The sequence below is a fragment of the Anthonomus grandis genome, chromosome 8 (assembly GCF_022605725.1).
Source record: "Anthonomus grandis grandis chromosome 8, icAntGran1.3, whole genome shotgun sequence".
Lineage (NCBI taxonomy): Eukaryota > Metazoa > Arthropoda > Insecta > Coleoptera > Curculionidae > Anthonomus > Anthonomus grandis.
In genome coordinates, this window is record NC_065553.1 from 13,030,044 (window position 1) to 13,052,753 (window position 22,710).

At 30.1% G+C, this 22,710-nt stretch overlaps 1 protein-coding gene across 4 annotated transcripts in view; it reads right to left on the reverse strand.

Annotated features, from left to right (window-relative positions):
- Positions 1–22,710, reverse strand: part of LOC126740019 (myocardin-related transcription factor A-like) — a 138,342-nt gene that overhangs the window by 19,690 nt on the left and 95,942 nt on the right. For 3 of the 4 annotated variants that reach the window (XM_050445893.1, XM_050445892.1, XM_050445896.1), the window contains exon 2: positions 14,332–14,577. In XM_050445893.1, coding sequence (XP_050301850.1) covers positions 14,332–14,461 — 130 coding nt within the window. In that variant the 5' untranslated portion in view covers positions 14,462–14,577. Of the gene's footprint in view, positions 1–14,331; positions 14,578–20,743; positions 20,889–22,710 lie in introns of those variants that run through there. The other variant, XM_050445895.1, reaches the window with a different exon arrangement.

Sequence of the window (22,710 nt, forward strand, 5' to 3'; positions counted from 1 at the left end):
TATACAAACGAAGGGAGAAATCCTTTTACAACATTCACAAACCCGGTTCACATGACTAAGACAATAATTAAATTCCGAGACACAGCTCGGCAACTGCTCCAGAATGTAAATTTACATTAATCTGTATTTCAAAAAGAGAAGGGGTTGGATAGATGTACAGAATATTGTAATTATCGGCTCGTGTTTATTACGGGAAACTTAACACACGTGGTACCATCACATAATATAATTTATGTCTGAAATATAAATTGGCTGTATGTCGGCTTTGAAATAAGAAAAATAGCCTCCTACAATATCTTGGAAATTGTATCTTAGATAGTTAGTAATCCAAATTAAAAAATTTTAAATTTTAATTTACTAGTTGATTGCTACATTTACTAGTTTGTAAATGTAATAAATTTTTTTAAAAATGTATTAAAATTTTTTAAATATATTAAATTTTTTTAAAAATATATTTAAATATATTAAAAATATATTTTTATATGAATATAGAAAAATCGTTTAACTCTTATTATTTGTGAATGTTTTTTTTAAGTTTCTAGGTATTATTCCATGACATTGATAACCAGCGTCACAACCTGCACGTTCTCCTGATTCCAGAGCCCTCTGATTTCGTAATACAGCGGTAAATATTTATATACTGTTTCTGTTGCTTTTATGTGTAAATTCTTATAATATAATATTAGATACTAGCAGCATCTAATTACTAGCATATAAAGTAGGCTGTGTTGTTTTTGTTGTTCTATACAACTTTATTGTGTCTCTCCAGATACTTATTGTTGGTTAAGCATTGACAAGCAGAGATAATGGTTTCTATTGTCTCAAAGTTGTTAATGCACTTTCTATCTACGTTTTATTTCAATATATATTTTCGGTGGCTTCTAGTATTCATCACAAATCATTCTGTTTCCAGAAAGATTGCAATATTCTTCACCGTTTCTTCAACGAATGCAGTGATTATTAGTAATATTTTTGTCACAGATTGCTCTGTGTTCTTCAACTGGTCGGACTATGTCAATACTATTTCTAGTTCTTTTAGACGATAGACTAAAAGGGTTGAACTTGTAATAAAAATCACCTTACAAGATTTGTGATTTATAGTACTGCTGCTACAATAAAAACAGTAGTGACATATTGCAATCTCCACATCTTCCTTACTTCAATTAATAGAACCATATACTTTTCAAGTTTTCCCTGTATTTGACGTCCTTGTTATCGTGTAATGGAAATGTCTATAAGGTAAGTTTTATTTTCTTTTTTTTAATATTTATTATCTGTTCTATATGGGTGATTAAAGCACGTCTTATGATATCTTTATAGCAGTATACCTCACAATTAGTGTTCTACGGGATTTGCATAGTAGCCCGGTAGATCTGATGTATCAAATTCGTATAGTCTAGTCTTAACAGTTTCAAATATAGTATAGAATCGATGTTGTATTTGAGTCAATGTGTGAATTTCCTTAGAATTGCAGGGTACACTCAAAGCTTCAAACGAGAGTATTTCACCATAGGAGTTTGATCTCTTTTAGACAAATTTAATGATGTTAAATATTTGTCCACTTCAAAATCCTCTTGATAACGTCATAGAGAGTGTCTTACTTGTTAAACTTGACTATTGCAGAGTTCTTTAACATCTATCGCAGACTTTGCATAGCTAATTCTAAATTTTTTCAAAGTTCTTCACGGTCTTCTGTTAATGCTATCTAGGTCAGTGGTACACAAGGACATAGTACTGCATTCATGTTAATGACTTTATAGAGGTTTTTAGAGTTTAGTTTCATTTTCACGATTAACGTGAGTCGGGTTTCTAATTTTGTCCTAGTTGTTACTTTAGATGCTGGATGTTTGTAGGGCTGATATGAACTGTCTTCTGTTTTAATTGTGTAGCCATATCAGGTTGGATTCAATTTCTTCAAGATTTAGAGACAGACAAAGTCACAATGGACTAAAGGTATCATTTGGCATATTGCTTTCTTTATTGGTATTTCGTTAGTTTCGATTATTTTGTCTTTATTACCAATCATAATTTGAGTTTTCCCGTTCGTCATTGTGGTTTGCAAGTCATGTATTATTTTGGGATCTACCTTAGAGATGTTAAGGACCTTTAGAAGCCAGGAGTGAGGTACGGAATCGAAGGCCTTTTTATAAACTACATATGCCATACTCAGGCTTCACTTTCGATTCGTTTTCGCTTGTGCCATTAGTATTGCGTCGATGCTGAGTTGCTCTTATGCTGGTATTTAGTTGTAAATGTTGGTATATTTTATCCCATAGAATCGAGGAGGAATAGCGCTTAAGTCGTAGGAAGGCATGTTTTTTTTTTTGGTAAACACAAGCACAAGAGGAAAGTCCTATGTCACTCCTGGAGTGGTGCTTGCGCGAAGATATTTGTGGGCATTTATCTTGAATCGCTGTAGGTTGTATGCGTCGGGAAATATTTGAGGTGGAAGCCCGTTCCACAAAGAAGATGTTCTCCAGATGAATGAGTTAAATTCTTCTGCTAGATATTGGTGCATGACATAGAATTTTATTAGTGTCACGTTTCTGCTATCTGTTCAAGCTCCTCTTCTTCGTTGTGTGTCCACTGTTGATCTTCTTTGTATTTACTTGACATGGCCCAGATGCTTTTCCAATATTCTGCTAGTTCAGCAGGGTCTGGTTTACCATCCAGCCAGTTTTCATTTTAGTGTATCTAAGAAATCTGTACGGTGGTATTCTCTTTGTTGTGGAGTTTACTGAAGTATTTATAGCTTAAGTTATGTTGGAAGTTTTTTCTCGAGCTTTTTCGTTTATTTCCATCTGTATACTGTCACATTATTTCTATTTCTCATCTCAGGTTCTCCATTTTCCTTCGCAGACGTTCTTCCCATATTAAAGTGGAATCTTTTAACTAACTAAGTCTTTACGTCTATGGAACAAAATTTATTAATATTAAAAAAAAGTTACTTGACCAACTAGTAACATATTATATCTAAAACTAATTAAAGCCTTTTTATTCGCGATTTTAATCCTCTTTAGGGTCCAGTTTAAACCTATCACAAACAAATAAAAATTCGTAAAAAAAAACTGAAAAAAAATTAACGCAAATGTTTTATTTTTATACAATTTAAACTGTGAGATAGTAAGGAAGGCTTAAGTGATGACAAGTTCTATGCGTGCTAAAGTGGTGCCAGGACGTAAAATGCTTAAACAGCATTTTATTTTAATAAAATAAAATATCACATCCTGTATGGCCGTATAAATATACAACAAAGGAATTTTAAAACACTTTTTAAGGATATTAAATATAATGAACTTCTTAGAAAGTCCTTCTTGTGTACCCTCTACAACACTATAAACAAACCCGGGGCAAGACTCGTAGGCGCCTCACGTAGGCGATGCTGCCAATTTCACCTTTTTTTCTTAAATAAAAAAAAACTTAGTCTCAGTTCTCGAGATAAAAATTAATATCAAATGAAACAAATGACTACAATAAAGTATACTTTTGGTCGGCCATCGCCGAATCTTAATAATTATAATGCATAAAATATGCAAATTTGTTTGTTATCTTCCGAGAATAATCATTTACAATAATAATTTTGAAAGCTTTTATGGTAAAAATAAATTACAAAATAAATACAGAGTTACTTACAGGGAATTAGATTTGATAGAGCCTATAAAAAAATCACTTACCGAAGTCACTAAAACCACAGAAACAATCACAAGAAAACGTTGTCATATGAACAGAATCTTCAACATGGACTGGACAGCTTAAGGGCTTCGAATTCAATGAAATTTTGATAACTTAAAAGTTAATTTTTATAATCAATCGATACGAAATTAGTTATCTCTGCAATAAAAAATTACTCTTATCGAAATGCGCGTGGGATTTACAGAATATACTCAAAAAGGTAAAATATATCTGTTTTGGCTCTGGTATAATTGGAGATTTAGTAATAGTGTAAGATGAGTAATAGAATTGCATATAGATTCCGGATTCATTCAAGTGATTATTTTTTTGATAAACAAATAAGGAACACTTCCTTTAGAAGCGCAATAACTACTTACTAGATTAAACTAGTTACAATAATGTCAACGTTGATATAAAAAGTGCGTTAAATATTTAAAAACATATAAAGCGTAATAAATGAATAATATTTCAGGTAAGCATGTGGGATATACATAAATTTACATAATTTATTAAAAAATTCCAATATTATAAGTATGAAGTAAGTAGGCGAACATTTGAAAATGACTTACTCGAAGGACGAGAAGTTAAAAATCAATGTTACAGGAAATAATAGACAATGTTAATAAAGATAATTGAAAATTACTAGAGCTGTAGTTTTCACGTTGATTCATTTTGATGTTTGCGTTGGTAGCATTTTCGTTTAAATTAAAACTAAACTGTTTACAAAAATAATGAAGCAAATTTAAGAAATATATTATTTTATTCAAAACATTTTATTTCGACTTTTTTAATTCGGGTCTATTAGAATACGATTAAAATGAAAAAATAGTTTTCCTTTCAGTATTCAGGTAATTGATTTCCAACCCTAGAAAATTTTTCAAAAACTAATTGTTCCTAAGAATTGAAATTTTGACCAAATGCTTTATAAAAAAATCACCCTGCAAATAATCCTACAAAGCCACTATTATAGAGAAACAAACCTTTAACAGTTCTTATACTTATAAAGCATATAAAGCTCTTGTTTGACTCAAAAGCAAGCATTTTTAGCTATTTCATTTTAATTGCTTCTATGGTAATTGCTTTAATAACCAATGATTACTAATTAAAAAAAATGTTATGGTATAAATACCTGAAGAGTACAAAAGCAGACAAACATTTCGAGACATAGGTCTGCTCCATGAAAAAGAAAAGTATAACTTATGTATAAACAAATACATACTTATATTTTTTAAAACGTATTTCTATTAGTTATTGTTGATTAATAATTGCGATAATCTCTTAAATATTGTCATTATTAAAGTAACACGGGAACCTTCGAAAATTACCCCTTTACAAATCATCTCTAGGATTATATTGTAGGAATGAGAACTTTTGGAAAGAGTAAATCATATTGTGGATAATATTAAAACAAGCGTTCTTTTAATGATCTCTGGTAGAATACTCTGAGATGAGAACATTCTTAAAACTTTCTTAAATTTCCTTTCAGGTGTTTGGAAATGTTTCTTGTTTTATTTCAGGCTTTTGTAGTAATTGGTGTTTTTGAGGCACTGAAAATTTCTTTGAGGGATTCAAAGTGATTTTAAATTTTATTCCAGGAAGTTGAAATGCTGTTTTTATCTTCTTGGATTCATTTTTTAAGCCTTTCAGGCATTTTACGTCATTTGCTTTCAGAGATGTCCAATTATAATTGGTAGACTGAGAAACATATGAAGACAGTGTTTGTACTCGTTATAAGAATATGTTCAGAATTTATCTTAGCACATAATAATTCGCATCTATCACGGATAGTGAAAAATGATCTCTGTCGTCACAATATTTAAGTTATGGATTGACCAATTTAAATGTTGTCGAACCTATTTTGCTGTTGGTACAACATGAATTAAGTTTAGTATTTGGGCTATATTCAAGATAAACTTTAAATACTTTAAGCAATTTTTAGAATACGAAGTGCCTAAAATTTCGTTTGCTGTTAATCTGGTTTATTGAAATTTGGCCATGACATAGGATACAAATGTTTAATTTTAACCTTTTATATAATTCATGAAAGTTTTGCAATTTTTCTGAAATTTGGAACTAGATAAAAAAAATATCAATTTTACTTATTCCCTTTTCCCGTAGTTATCTTACCTTGCTCATGATTTCTAAATAAACTTACCCATAACTAGTGGGAGAATTAATTTTATAAGGTACTTAATTAACCTCCCTCCAATTTACTACGTTTGCGCACTTATATTAGACCATTTTTTTTTGAATATTACGACAAAATTCAGGGACGTGTGCCTTGGACAAAGTCAAATAAAGAAATGCTAAAAATAGAGTTATGAAAATAATACTAGATTTAGGTAATCAGATTTAGGCGTTATGGCTATCCACAATAATGGTTTTTAATTTTTTTTATGCGAAAACCAAGAAAAAATGAAGAAGATTTTTTATTACAAGAAAAACCAGTGACGTACTTTTTTCTCTTAAACAATATATTCAATTGAAAGCACGCATAAATGCCAATGCTCAGAGACTGCATACCAATTTCTTGAAAAATATCTACAGGGGTATCAAATTTATCAAAAAAGTTTCTCATAACTGTAGTGTAAAATCGAAGTCGTTTAGGACATAAGTTCATAGAAACTCTGTTGCTTGATTTCTTCAAAGGAACACGCCCCTAAATTGTGTCGTAATATTAAAAACACACCCTGTATATAATTTTGAGGGTCAGATGAATAGGCAATAAACCCATAATCTATTTTTGATTTTGTTAAAACGGTGTAGATAATAAGTAGTGATGATGGTTCATATCCCCATTTTGTGTGTAATAACATAAGTTGATTTTTTATATGTATGTACACCATTCAAAATACTAGTAATATATGTATATCAACGGAATAATTTTGGAAAACCAAATATATTTTTTTCTATGCGTAAAAAGCCTCGTTTACGTGGTAGTGTGGTGTTTATAGATTTACTATCCAACTTCAACGTTTTGTCTTTTAACCAGCATTAAATATTCTTTTTCTGATAGGCGACATATTATCAATTGCCCATGTTAAAAAGTATATTGAATTATTACAACTATGTACTCTCTTAACAATTTCAGACCTGAGAAGTGAAGATAGTACTATTAAAAGCTTACTCTTAATACGATATCTCTAAGAAAATTCATATTAATAAGTAGCAAAGGATAAAACGTTGAATCTAAAAAGTTAATGTAGTTGAGGAAAAGTTCTGCTACAATAAAATAAATGCTTTAATTTTTTTATATATCTATAAGTTTTTTAACGACCAGCTACTTCAATGCATAGCTTCATCGACAAAAATTAATTAATAACTATTTTAGGAATTCATTAATTACTATATCAATAGCATTATAAAATGTATTAATAACTATTTTAGGACTTTCTATATCTATCAATATCGTTAGTGGATAAGAATCAAAATGCAACTACCTTGTCTACAAATGCATAATTTTTCTTTTACCTTATTGGTGGGAAAATGCCAAATCGCAGTGAAGATGATTAATAGCTTTATTATAGAATTAAAATTGATTGGTAAAAGATAATTTAGGAATGATGAGCAAAGTAAGATAACCGCCGTAAAAGGAAATGAGCAAAATTGATAAATTTTTTTGTCATTGTAGATTGTGTGTTTGATTGTTTTGGTATTGTAGATAGTACCTACTTTGCAGGTTTTTTCAAACAAATGTCTATATATTTATATACGCCTAACAAAATTAGCGTTTTTCCGGGCAAAATATGTATTTATATATTTATATTATATTTTGGATATTAAACTTATTAGAATATTAATTAAAATAGAATGATGATTAAAATAGTTACTATTCTGTTTATAATTCAACTAAAACACAAAATACATTGTAGAAAATAGTTTATATATTGTTCGAAACCATAAAAAAGCAGAAAAGTGAAAGACAAAAATTTAAATATAAAACCATAAAAAATTGGGGGTTAAGTATCTTTCTAAATAGGTAATTTAGAAAGATACTTATTATTGTATTTCGTATAAAATACAAAAATAAGCATAATCTGAATATATTACTGGATTAATAAACCAGTTTGTTTTCTTTTATTCAAAATAGTCCTAAAAATCAAATATAAATACTTTTTATAAACAAAAATCAACTAATTATCAACATGTATTTTTTTTATATTTCTTTTGTTTTCTAATTTTATATAATTTAAATATGACTGGCTATACACTAAGGTTATTAATTTATTTTCATATTTTTTGTTCAATCGTAAGCAATTTATCTTATGATATTTAAATCTGTAGTTAATAGTATCTAATTTTCAGGTAACAAATGATTCTAAAAAAAACCTTTTTCAGTTAAAAACAAAAATCATATAATAGATTAATTTTATTATTAAAAACGTGAACATTTTCAGTGTACGTTAATAATTCTATAAAGAGTTTTCTTAAAAAATATATTGATTTATTTAAAATTGACCTGAAAATTGACAGATGCAAAAAATTTGCATAAAAATAATCAAAATGTGATTTCTTTAGTTTAAAAAAATTGTATTTATACCTCATTATATATTATTTGTAATTTAAAGATATATTTTAAAACTAAATCGTTAGTGGAAAGGGTAAGAATATTTTTTTGATAAACATTTCAACAAATTTAAAACACTTTTTTTTATTTTGATATTTTTATTACTTATTTTATTACTACAAAAAAAAATAAAATAGATAGATATATCTATTTTTTTCATTTTGCTCAGCTGTAATTGTGGTATATGAGGCTATGCACTGAAGTTGTTGCTTGAGATTTTTTTTCATTATATATTATGATCTGTTTGCTTTGTATAATTTTATACTTTTAATATTTATTTTAATTAGACAGATTAATTAATACAAAAAAAATGTTAGAATTAATTAAATTAAATTGCTATAATAGTATACTTTTTAATATTAAATATTTCATATAGGTACACAAAACTCCTTATTATTTATTTCGTCTAGGTTAAATATTGTAAAAATTGTTTTTAGCAGTAAACTTGATTTGACACTATTTTTTTTAGGAATTAAATAATTTGAATTGTGCTTAAATGATATACAAGGATCGTTATAAAGATCAATAAAGAACACAAATCTACAAAAAGTAAATAATAATACACCCTAGGAAACGTATCGAACCTTAGATTTCTATATATTATTAAAATATATGCATTGAAACTATTATAAACAATTCTAATGTATTTTTACACAATTAAAAATCAAAAAAATATTTAATTATATACAAAGTTTGACAAACAAAATACAAATAGTGTAAAACGCACTAAAACAAATTAGTAGGTGGACATTCATCATGAATTACTGCATCTAAAGGTGTGATCACTCAGAAATTATTTATAACTTTTCCGTATAAAACACGCTAACATGCCAAAAATGTTGTTTCTTATTTTTATTTGTTGGAAAATTGTCTGCTTAGTGTGGGCTCGTCTCCTAATAATAGAATTACTTATTATCAATTTAGTGAATTTTATTGGTAGAATTAGAAGAGAGTAATCAAATTCAATGGAAAATGATCGATCAGAGCTTAAGTCTAGTTTACTGACTGTTTTGAACTGACTTGAATGCCAATTTTTGAGGATTTAAGTCAAAGAAATTAAAATATATTTTAGCATTAATCGCCTTAAAGTATACTTTCTTCTCTGTATAATCTAAAAATTATTTTATTCTAATTACTAATGACGATGTAAGTGAGTAGAAATATTTAAAATTTCCCGTTTGCTTATTCAGCTATTAAGTCCGAGAAAAAATAGATTTTTGACATATCAATCATCAAATTATACTATTTTAGTCTGGACAAATAATTTTCGACTAAAACATAAAAGTGGCATTTATTTTATGTTTGAAATAAACGAGCGGTGCTATTTCTGCATCCATCCTGTGTGGTGTGGCATTGAAATGATTATTCGTGCAAATTTTTCGAAAAAATTTGGTCAGCGGAACACTCGCCCAAGCCGGACGACCTATTTATGAAAACAAGTTAGTTAAATTGTTTTGACAGGTTTGACAAGTCTGGTAAATCACCTACTTCCCATTAATTGAAAAAAATCTTCGATGTAATTTAAATATAAACATACTGTGTCATGTTTGAAAATTGTTCAGAATACAGGGTGTCAATTATAAGAAAACGCAATAGAAATTTGCTTAGGTATAGAAATGTTAGTGTAGGAATTGCTAGAGTGTAAAAGTAGGTAGGAAATACGCAGTTATCCAGGAAATGCAGGAAGTTTTTAAAATTACCACACAAAAAAAAATAATAAGAAAACTGATAAAATATTTATTGAAGACGCCAATAAGAGGGTATTTAAAGGTAAATAAAAATTAAACCATGAACTCAGAATCTTTACTTTATTGCCTTCCTAAAATTCATAAGGAGAATTGTCATGTCAGATCTGTAGTTTCGTATACAGACTCATTTGCTTCGTAACTGTATTCTTGGCTAAAATCTATTTTGCCATAATTAACTAAGTTTTCTAATCCATTCTCTATAAAAAACACATTTGAACTAACCCATAAGTTATCTAATATGACAATCTCCTCAACCTCCCAACTCTCTCCTCGTTTCATTTGCTGTTTCTAACCTTTTTCCTAGCATTCCTCCTGAAGATTATTTATCCCCTATTTCTCTTTTTAAATTCCAATTTATCTACCCATATTATTTTAGAAATTTAATCCATATTAGATATTGTTTTGAGATAAAATTTGTTCCAAATTAACGGAAAGTTTTATGCTCAAGTCTGGCATGGCTATGAGTCTAAGTTTATATGATAATAAAAATAAAGGTTTATTACCCTTTCTTGATTTATTCATTAAAAGGTCAAGTAGCTGTTCACCTAAATTCGAGATTTATAGAAAAACTAAACCAACTGAGTGTAATTCACTTTTATTCCACCCATCCTATTAAGCAAAAATTTGATGCATTTAATTCATTATTTCACAGACTTTTCAACATTCGACTATATTCAAAGAACTTTCAGAAAGAGACAATTTATCAGATAGTTAGGAATAACGAATATCCTGACAAAATTTCAGAGATTGAAGGGACACAAAGTCTCGTTTATTTTTTTAAAAACTATTACACGTGTTTCGCCCTAAGGCATCATCAGATCTAAAAATAGAAAGCAACCCTAGTATATTAGTTTAAAAAAAAAATAAATCTCAGACCACTGACTGTGTGTCCCTCCAATCTCTGAATTGTCATTATTAAGAGGTCTGTCTCTTTGAGAAAAATGGACTACCTTTATGAATATCCCGACAATCAATAAAATATATTCAAAACATCAAAATAAATTCTTAAAAAAAAACTTCTTTGGAAAGCTTTCTGAGAAATTGATGTAGAAAATTAAATGTTTGTTTCAGGACCCCAAACTCCTTGTTAAAGCCTTTTGCCAATAGCAAATACAAGATTCGTGTCATCCGCAGATCTAGAGTTTACAGATGAAAATGTTCTTATGCTGACTGTAATATGTACTACATCGGTCAAAGGGGAAAAAGAATTGAAACTCGTGCAAAAGAAAAAACTAAATTAATAGAAAACAACTTAACTAGGTTTATTACTAATACTTCGTCTTCCGCTATGACATTATTAAAGCTAGACATAAGTTTAAACCTGAAGCGGATACTCAGGGGCTGCATGTTTGTCGGAAGGGTTTGGGGTTAAAACTTTTGGAAGTTCTGGAAAGTAATGCAATAAAATTGCCTGATTATGTTTGTATAAACAAACAAACCAAATTCACATACAACTTGTTTTTTAATTCTTTAAGTAATTTAATATAAACCTTCCATTTATCCTTCACCCCGTAATAGGAACTAATTATTCGACAGCGGTTCAAATTTCGCTGTTCCTCTGTAGGATAATATGTATAAGATCACCTATACTGTATTTCAAATAGGTAGAGAGTAATAAAATGTACATTTCCGAGTTTTGTGGTCATCCATGGGTGTAGATAAACTTAGTACCTAGTAAATGAATAAAGTGAAAAAAAAGTAGGGTTTGAACGTATTAAGAACGGTACAGGTAGATGTGATTTTTAAATGTAATACAGATTAGCATAATCTTTAATATACTAATTTGGCAGGTAATGTAGACTTTATTGTGCTTCCCTCTGGTAAATAACTAAATAGGGCTGGTAATAAAAGCATAGAGTATAGGTATTAATTCGAAAGTGTTAAACATGGTAGTATTTGCTGCTACGCCGTAATGTTAAATATAACATCCAGATATATATAAACACCGTGTTATATAAAAATATAAACAATGGATCAGACATTTATTTCAACGAAAAGAAATTCTAATAATAGATCTACTCCTGCATTGTCAGTCAATAAAAAAGTTATTGTTTTAAATGTGCATGATTGTTTCAGACATGACCACTTTAGTTTTGCTGTAGATGAAGTTGTACAAGAACGTTCCGGAATGACTGGAATAAGAAAATCTACCATCTATAGACTATTGCGGGAAATAAAGCCAGGACCAGTAGAATCTCCAAAGCATACTACAGGAAGACCAGCCAGAGACCTTGACGAAGACACTTAACCTGCAGTTAAAAGAGTTTGAGAGATTTGAAAGCTTGCCCGAGACGATAGTATTGCTTGGATGAGTAAAAAACGTTTATGGATCACTTTAAAAGATATGGATTTTGCATGGGAAAACCATAATCGCAAATCAGTTGCACTAAAAAGCGATGAAATTGTTTGTTGAAAACTATCAAGCAATACCGCAGGAAGCAAAAGAATTTTTTTTATCTTGATGAAACCTGGCTTAACGAAGGATATGATGTTAAAAAAATATGGCATAAAAAGATAGCCGGTGCCCAGCAAGCACAGATGAAAGGGCATTAAAATGCCATCGAGAAGGGCAAAAAATTCATAATTACACATATTGGAATTAAAGAAGATTTGCTAAGTTTTGAAAATTGAGGGACGAGAGATTATCACGAGGATATGAATGCAGATGTTTTCAAGGATTATTTTAGAGAAATGATAAGATTTCTTCCAGCTGCTTCGGTGGGTGTCTTGTACAACCATTCATTAATCCTACCATTCATTACATCCTGGAGAAAACAAGAAATTATGTATTAACGTTTTATAAACACCAAAGAGTACAGTTTAAAATTGAATATCTTTACAGCCCGACAATTTCCTGAGAATAAACGATTCTAAAATGAAACTAAAACTATAAATAAATGCTCCAAAAATTCACTCGAGCCGCCCACTTTTCAGTTGTTTGATTGAGTATTGTAGTTATTGAAATTTATAAAAAAATTAAAAATAATAGGAATTTTAAACTATGACTAATATATTTTACGATCTGAGCCCTGGATCATTGGCTACTTAGGTCGAGCAGCCATTGATATTTATTAATTATAATATTTATTTAAATTAATTATGTTATTTTATTAGCGTTTATTTAAATCAGAAAGACGAAAAATATTTATGATTAAAAACATAATATATATTATTAAGCTCATAAACCGATTCAAAACCGGGCAAACTCCGGTTGTAGGTACTAACTTTACTCCGTAAAAAGAATTAATTTCGCAAACTATGGAAGTGGCATACATTATTGGAGGGAAAAGGAGTGGTAAATGAAACCGATGGAGTTGGTATATTCATACGAATAGCTTTATGTTGGCAGCACGAAAGATGATCAGGGTAAGTTGACGATACTATACTTTTGAATTACTAGTGGGTACTTGATATCTTAGTTCGTTGGTTTTGGAAATGATGCATATGCCTCAGATAACACAATCAAGTTAAGATTACACTCTTTACTTTATATGAATCCCCCATAGCTTCTAAACTGGAACACGTTTTTGTTTACTGTTGTGTTGATCACTCAATTCAAAAATATGATATTTTCGATGCATTTCCTAGGGTATTTTGGACGCCAACTAACGCATGCTTTTATAATAATGTTGCTTTGAATCACTGCCTGTAACAGGATTATTTTAAAGATGGCTGACAACTGTTCACTATGTTCAAAATCGTGGGGCAAAATCGTATATGCAGCTTAACGCATTTCTTATACCACGTGGTATTATAAAAAATAAATTGCGATGACTAAAAAGAAATGTTACTATATAGAATCAGAAACAAGCCAAAGATGATAAATACAATTGTGTAATAATCTGTATACCTTTAGCATTTTTAATAAGGTTTTATTACTCTCTACCTATTTAAAATAGACTATAGTTTTATTAATAATTATTAGATATGGTAACCTGTGCAATTTTAATATTTATGTTTTTGATGGTTTTTAGTCAGCAAAACTAAGTGTTCTAATAAATATTTTTTTATTTATTTGTAGTTCCAGTCTTTTAATTGTGAATTTGACCTTTCTACCGACATTTTAAATCGTTAATCATTTTGATTATAAATATATCTTAGAGTTCGATAATGATGATTATCTCATCCAAATGCATTACTCTTAAAACAAGATTAAAATTTAATTTAGTAAAGAAAAAGACATCCTTTTAAGAAAGCATCTTCCTTATCACATTTAATCTTCGTTTCTCATGTTTTTTACTAAAAACGAATTTATTTTATAATTAAAGAAAATTTCACCTAATTTCTGTGTTTCTATATTTTGACATGTCACTCTTAAATAAAACTATTAGGAATTCAACTTACATTCTTTATTTTGATCCATGTGGATGGGCGACGTATCGATGACCGCCTTGGGGGGCGACTCTCGGAACGGCGAGGACGGGCGGCCGCCCGTGGCCCCGCCCTCGCCTCCCGCCGCCCTACCGTCCGCCATCTTGTTGGTGGTGTCCTTGAACCACTCCGGGTATATGGCGGAGATGGTATCGACCAAGTCTCGGTCGAGTTGGAGTGTCCAGTATCCGCTGCTTGGATCACTACGGTGACTGGATTCTGGAAAAAAAGGAATTATTAGAAAAAACTGTAGCTTATGAAAAACGCACCAATCTGTGTTAAGAAGAAAGCTTTTTTAAAATCCCATTCAGATTAACTCTAAATCTATGCGGATTGCTCTGAAAAAACTGAATATTACGAAGGGAAATAACAGACCTCAACTTCCTAATGATGTCTGCGATCCAAATATAGTAAATCAACATTTTGTAACTTAAAAACAGTCCTAAAAATTAATTCATTTTCAGGCGGCTACACCTATCGCAACTTCATAATATGTGGTATGAAGTTTCCTCCCCTGTACCACAATTTAGACAGAACGGACTTCCTTTTAATCCAAAAAGGTGTAGATGCATGTTTAGGCAGTTATGCCCAGTTAGGATTCCCGTGGATCGTTGATCATTCTTCCCTTGGCGGTATTTCCATCTAAAAACCTTTTCTTAATCTTAATATTCCACTTGCTGTAGTACATATGGATGTCAGAATTGGTATGTTCTTACACAACCTGAAAGCGATCGTCATATAACTTCACATTAAATGAACATTGCACCATTCTCCGCTATCCTTCATCAGAATTCGACTTTTCTACCCTTTTCAATACCATGGTATCAATTTCTTAATAGTATCTGGTTCGCCTGGAAATAGTGTTTTTTTCCTTTAATTTGTCAAATTATACCCGAAAAACATCACTTTATTCCCATACTCTTCAAATTCTGAAACTGAGATAGGGATGAAAAATGCAAAATTCGACAGTGTGCAGATGATACTCAGCTATATTTCTCTTTTTTGCCATCACAAGCAGTAAATGTAAGCACAGTCTTTAATCAGGAGCTTGATATAATAAACCAATTTTCTAGGATACAAACTATGGCGATGTTATTTTGTAAGCAGAGGGACATAGATCACTTTTTGGTAGACTTGAATCTTAGGATGAATAGAACAAAGCTTAAGTGTGCTGATAGGTAAAAATCGTTGACTACCAATTCAGATTTGAAAAGCAAAAAAATTGAGAAGGTTATGTATAAATTAAAGTTATTTTGTGATTCTTTAATATTATAAGTATTTAATTATTGTGTTGTAGTATATGGCCCTTGCATTACAGCTACAACCAGAGAGAGAATTCAAAAAGTATAAAACTGTTGTTTAAGGTTAATTTAGGCGATATAAGGCCGACCGAAGAAACTTACATTTTGCGTGTTTATATCATAAAATAATAAAGGCTCAACTGTCCATTTATCTTTGTCGGAAAATTAAGTTTCGACCAGATGTTCATAACCTAAATATATATTTTAAGGGTATTTTGACTCCGCCTATAGTACGAATCGGCATATCATACCAAATCACCAAAATCTATAATACCTTTCCCCTGTCTTTCGATCTCTCTCTGTTCATATAGATGGAGGTTTTTAGACAAGGATAGTCCAAGCAAAGTAGGTTAAAATATCCAAAAAAGTATTAATTTCTTTTGCTTTCATATTTTTTCTTTGGGCCTGAGTTATAAGAATGTTGAAGGATTAATTAGAATTCTTTCCCTTATTATTGAATTTTACTATTATTTCTTGGATCATATTGAAATTGTATTCTTCACTTAACTTATAAAAACACATGTCATTATTGATGAAAATTACGGCGATTATCTTTATCAACTGGTATAAATCATCATCAAAGATGTGATCCATAGATCACAGGTTTAAAAATCAAGAAATTTGGAATTATTGAATGCTTATTATACTTATGAGTTATGTCATAAGTATTATGAAGTGTTAGATGAGTTTATCAATCATGTGTGATCATAGTTAAATTTTATAGAGCAAATAACATGTTTTCCTTTACTCATCTACATCATTTTATAATTATTATTGTTCCATTTTTATTTTTGTCAGATGGTCCTCACACAAACCGTCTGTATTTCTAAAAAGACTCTTTTACAATATTTATAAGCTACAATTCGGTTCGTTTTTCATAAAGAAATAGATTTCGTAAAAAATACAACATTAAATAGACTTTTATGAACAATATCTAAATGTTTCACCTTCTTTCAATTTATTTACTTTCTGTAATATTTCCTGGATCATTCTGAAGTTGTAATTTTAATTGCTTTCATTATTTTACTTGACGCTTCATTATTTTCCTTCAATATCTCGGATATAAGATAGATTATAACAATTTTAAATGATAAGTTAAAATTTAATTTTTTTTTGCGAATCTCGAAGATACATGAGTCATGAACATTTTAAAATCAAGAGTATATGATGTTTTTTGTCTATTACCCTATTTCACTTCTATATCTACTTAAATCACCTGCAGTTCCATTGCATTCTGCTATTGCTCCCTAATACTATAATAACCTGATTCAGCAATATTGACCAAATCAAACTTAACAGAAAATTTTGTTTAAATAAATTAGAAAAAATGTATCTCGAAAATATTAAGTGGACCATTAGTCTGGAATCCGTCGCCCGTTTACACAAACATGGTTTTTAAGCTCTTTGGCTCCGTGCCAGGAAAGCTCCATGCCGGCCTCCAAGTATTACGAAAACCTTTTTGACGTTCTTAAGCGTTCAGTAAATGTTTTCGGTAAACTTCTTGTTTTTTTTTTTTGCTTTTGGTTTGTTGTTGCCTTTTTTTATAACGCTACAGGAAGTAACGGCCAATATAAAATAAAAGCATTACTCAGATATTGGGTTTTAAGAAAAGTAAACTTCTTCAACGATCTTTAATACGAATAATTCTTTTAAGGATTAGATCAAAAGTTGAATGATAAAAAATACAAAAAATTAAAATTCTCTCTGCAATGGATTTCACCTATTTTCAGTAAACATGATCATTATTGCCTTTTTTGCTTTAAAGCTATGAAAATCCTAATATCATAATGTACCATTTAGAATATATTTACTCTTAGTAGAACCACCCATAGAAAATGCTGATTGTTTCCACCATACGTTAAAGCCACACGCTGCTTAAAAATGTCATCGGTATGTCATCCTAAAACCTGATAAAAACTTTTGGCAATATTTCAAGGTATCCAAGTGCTGTCAAACTTGATAAAAATGTTTTTTATTATCGTGTTCAGTATAGAACACGAATCGCTTGATCCAATCTTACTGTTCACGCTACCGTATTAAGTGTGGATTGACTGTTTACCCATTCCTATTATTATCTCTACTAGAACTTTTACTTTCTCTTTACTTATATATGTTCTATCAAGCACATTATTTCACTTTTACCAATCAATTCAATTTTTCTCAAAATATCAAAACGCCATTATTATGTGCCTAAACGACCGATATGATACGCATTGTTACTTATAGTCGTAGCGAATCAGAACACATATCCTTACGATAATGATAGGTTGTAGATGCAAAAATTTCATTCAGAAATATTTACGCAGAGGACGAAGGAGTCCCATGAATAGTTTGACAAGCACTTCATTTAGATATTTTTGAAGTTCCTACATTCCTACATTACCTTGCCCACATTAGACGCATTTACTTTTATCCTTACTTGAATTTCTTTGCACAGAATAACAATGGAAACCTAGACCTTTTTCAGTGTTGGCTTACCCATAGTGGACAATATCTACACTAAATTCAACTATCCCATTCCTACAAATATTGGTAATAAATTAAACTTTATATCGAAGAGCTTGAAACAGCGAAGAAGACTAAAGTAGGAAATATCATAAAAGTAAACCAGAGATAGTAAGTAAACAAGAGATTATACGATACTTCTTGAAATTAACAATTTCATACATCAGCTGAACTTTAAAGAGCATTAAATTGCAGGGATTTTAACAACAATTTTAGAATCGCTTTGAGAGGTGAACTAATAGAAACAAATTGGGATTGTCCGATAAGTGGGGTTTTAGAACTACCAGTGAAACAGTAAAATCTAATTTTCGAACTTCCATTCGATTCGACAACCGACGTCGTGGAGACTAACTATTATACAGGCTTATATACTAGAGATGTATGTAGTGGTGTGCGACATCTGATCATGTGTGAAGCGCATTAGATCTTGTAGTGTCTTAACAGTAGAGGTCTCCGGATGTTGGGAATCAACACTGGGGTGGCTCAAGATACCTTGCCTTTGCATGATGTCAGTTGATTCCAGGAATATTTTCTTCCAACGCTGCTGCTTGAATATAATTGGTGATTTCATCTAATGTATGTTGTGGCCATTAGATCAAGCATGTTTTGTTTTTTGTGGTCTAGAAACCTCTCCTGTTCGGATCTACTTGTAATGTTCTTTTATCCTGATTTCGAGTGGCTACTTTGTCTCGCCTATGTATGGCTCTCCATATTTCCAGGAGATTTGGTATACGCAATTCTTGTTGTCCAGTAGGCTTTCTGGCTTGATCTTCGATACTCAACCTCATAGTTGTCTTCGAAGTGAAGACAGTCTTAATGTTGAGTTGCCCTGCGTGTGCTTGTTTGCAATAGACTAATGCCCTTAGACAACAATTGTTGCTAGTGAAATCTTACAGTCACTGGACTCAGTCAAGGCTCTCTGCAGAAAGCACTAGGTAAATTCCTCAAAGCAGCGTATATACATCTTACAAAATCCAAGGATCTTTAACAAACCAAATATGGTCATATCTGAAACCTCTACTGACAGGATATTGTGAATTCTAAGAAAGCATATTTCACACTTTCACCGTTACCTACCATCTCCAATACATACAAGTTTTAGTTCTAGGCTTCAAAAATGATCATCTCCATAATGATAATAATGATGACAAAAGAAAATTAAGTTTTTGCCTTAAAATAATGATAAAATAATTTTATTTTTCTTAGAAAGACAAATAAAATATCACTTTAAATATAGATCAGGTGCTTTATCAAAGTTTTTCTTGGCATTAAGTATGATAAACTACATCATCGCCCTTTTCGCTATCTGTAAGGTTATATATTTTGTTAAGATAGTTATTTATGAAATAAAAAAACTTAAAATTATACAGTTATAGTAGTAGTGACAGTGATAAATTTTCGTTTCTGTAATCCTCAATATTTCATGCCCAACGACCATGTCTTGATTTATTTTTTTAAGTTGTTGCAAGCATTTATTAAAATTGAAAATACATATTATTATAGCATTTTATTAAGTAAAAATAGATACGAAATCGGGGACTTAAATATACAGGATGTCCTATATAAACAAAGCTAGGATTGCTTAGTAAAAAAGATGTATAGCAAAAAAATTTTTATTGATAACTGCTTTGCCTTAATTAAAAAAAAATATTGGGTGAGCATCCAGAGAATTTCCTTGTCAGAATAAAAATTCTTTTGATGCTTCCAATTACAGGTAACTTGGAATTTAGTCTACATAATGTACAGATTTCGTATTTTAGAAGAATGTGATAAACAAGATAATGAAATAATTAAATAAAATGGATGATTATTTAACACCTGATTATTAAAAGCCATAGAAATATTCCACTGACCGTATAAATTCCTTGAGGATTAGAGATGTTTCTATGTTTACAGGCAAAGCATTAAAAAGACAAACCTCCTCAAGAAATAATGAGTTTTGAAGATTTGTGCTTCTTATTTGTGCTACGTAATAGTTTTTTTTTTATCCTATATTATATAAAAGTATTTCTTTTAATACCCTGGCTAACTGAGAGCTAATTTAGTGGAGCTAACATACTTTGGATAGATGTATATCTGTTACAATTTAATAATATTTGAATTTTTTTTCTACTTAAATTTTTGTGACATGGTTGTTACAAAAACACAAATCTCAATAGTTATTTGAAGGAGAACTGCTCTCTGACCCCAAATAGATGGGGGCACAATTGTTTAATTGTGCTACTGGATCCTATCAGTGAACTTTTGCTTCCCAGAAAGTAACTTCAATGACTTCCTACTAACTAGTTAAATGATTTTACTTCATTCACAAAGTACTTTAATCTACTGCATCAACACAGGACGATTTTGATTTTCCAAATGCATTTGAATTTATTAGCACTAGCTTGCTATGCAATACATTAGGCTATATAAGCATATATGTAACATTTGCCTTTTGATTGAACACATTTTTATTTTAACACTTTGTATCTTCAAATGCACAATCTACCCTACTTATATTTATAAGTGTGTAATTATATTAGCTCTTTATAAAACTATAAGTTTGCTATTATACCACTAATTTTTATTGAATGATTTACCTTTTCATAAGTGCAGGTGTTTGCTACATATGCAACCTGAAATTAACTTTACAAATCCACACAAATGAATTTAAAAAAAAAACGTCACGACACGTCACAATGTCATCGCCCACCACCGGTTCGCACGTTTTTCCGCAAGACCCCGAGTGACGTTCTCCAGTAGATCAAACCACAATCTGTATATTGAATCAACAACAAGGCCCTGAAGAGGTGTAACATTACTATCTCCTATATCCACCGAAACTAATATCTGATTCTTATATATGTATATGTAAAAACATCCCATTTTAATATTTCCGTGCGAAGGCGGATAACTAGTTTATAAAGAGTTTTTGCAAGAAAATTGGTCGATTTCGTAATGAGATGTAATGCTATTACTGTATATGATGAGGGAACTTTTGCCTAATAAAGTAACTTAAAAAATCTGTAAACTCTTAGATTCTCTTTTTGATCAATCTATTAGATACGTGCAAACTTTTATTTCAATTATTTTTTCCTCTTATTTCACGTCAGGTAATAAAAAACAAATGACTCACTTATCTCGCTATAATAGTTGCTCACTTAACTTGCCAGTACTTAAGTTTTATTACACACCTACGAGTATATATGATATGAAATAACTAATTTGGGAAAAAATCGAAAAGCAACATGTGCTAATACTCCACATGAAACTAAGAAAACCGGATCTAAGATAATTTTCCGCAACGACGACAAAAGACCTAAGAAATAATGAAAAGAGAGAATCGACTTAAACGTATATAAAATCCCACGCTTTTTATTTATAAACCAGTAGTCCCTGTTATGTACATTGGCTAAGTTATTTTTTTTTGCTGCTATAAAGAGTAGATTTGTGTTTCTCTCTTTAAGTTATTCTCTGTATTTTATCGTTCAATTATTTTTATCCATATAATTCATAAATCTTTTAATTTTTTTTCTTTCTTTATGTTTTCAGCTCTTTGTTTTCTTATTATTTAAAAATTTGTTATGATTTCGACTAATAGTTATTATGCGTTAATTTTATTAATATCTTGATTTTCAATTGCTTTAATGCAATAATTTTATTGCTTTAATTTGGCATATTTGCAATTTGATATCTGCGTGACCATTTCTATCTGCTAGTAAGATATGTATATAAAAATGTTTTGTGATTATTAGATCAGACAAGGTAATAGTGCAAAGAGAGAGAATATGAAATTCATTATTTTGAGATATTTCTCCGCATATTCAACAACATTTGTAAGAACTACTACTTTTAAATTAGACAAATATACGTATATTTATACTTTTTAAATTTAAGAACACCAATAAATTGATTTATCAAGACCAGGTGCGTTTTGAGAGTTCATTACATAACGTATTAAAAAATATGTTTTTGACAATACATTTATCCAAAAAGTAGACCTTGATTGGCATATTTGTTAGTAATGAAATGATTCAGATAGTTGAGGGTAAGCGCATGTGTTTACAAGGTAAAATTTGTAAAAATCCTGACAGCTTAAAAAGAAATAAATCTCTATATAAACGTTCAGAATTTGCATTAAAAAAAAAATGACATACTGAAATCTATGAAATTAATTATACTAGAAATAATTCACTAGTTGACATAATGACTTAAGAAGTCAGCTTTCTTATTTCAAATAGAATACTGTTTTTTATTTTTCTCTTATTTTTTAAGCCTTCAGTAATATTTTGTTGAAAGTACTATAGTGAATCTGCTTGAAGCTATCTGTGAATTATTAACGCCAGAAAAGTGAGGTTTGACTTTTTAGCGAAATTACACAATAGTGTCAATTCACGGAAGGCCCAGAACGTCAAAAAAACCATTAAAAGTAAATCCAGGATATCTTAACCAAGACCTCAAGCATATCTGCCGGACATTTAAATTAGTACAAAATTATATAGAATGTTCCATTTAAAATAAGCAATTACGTCAATTTTCTAAAAAATTTAATTTACTGTCCTTTATT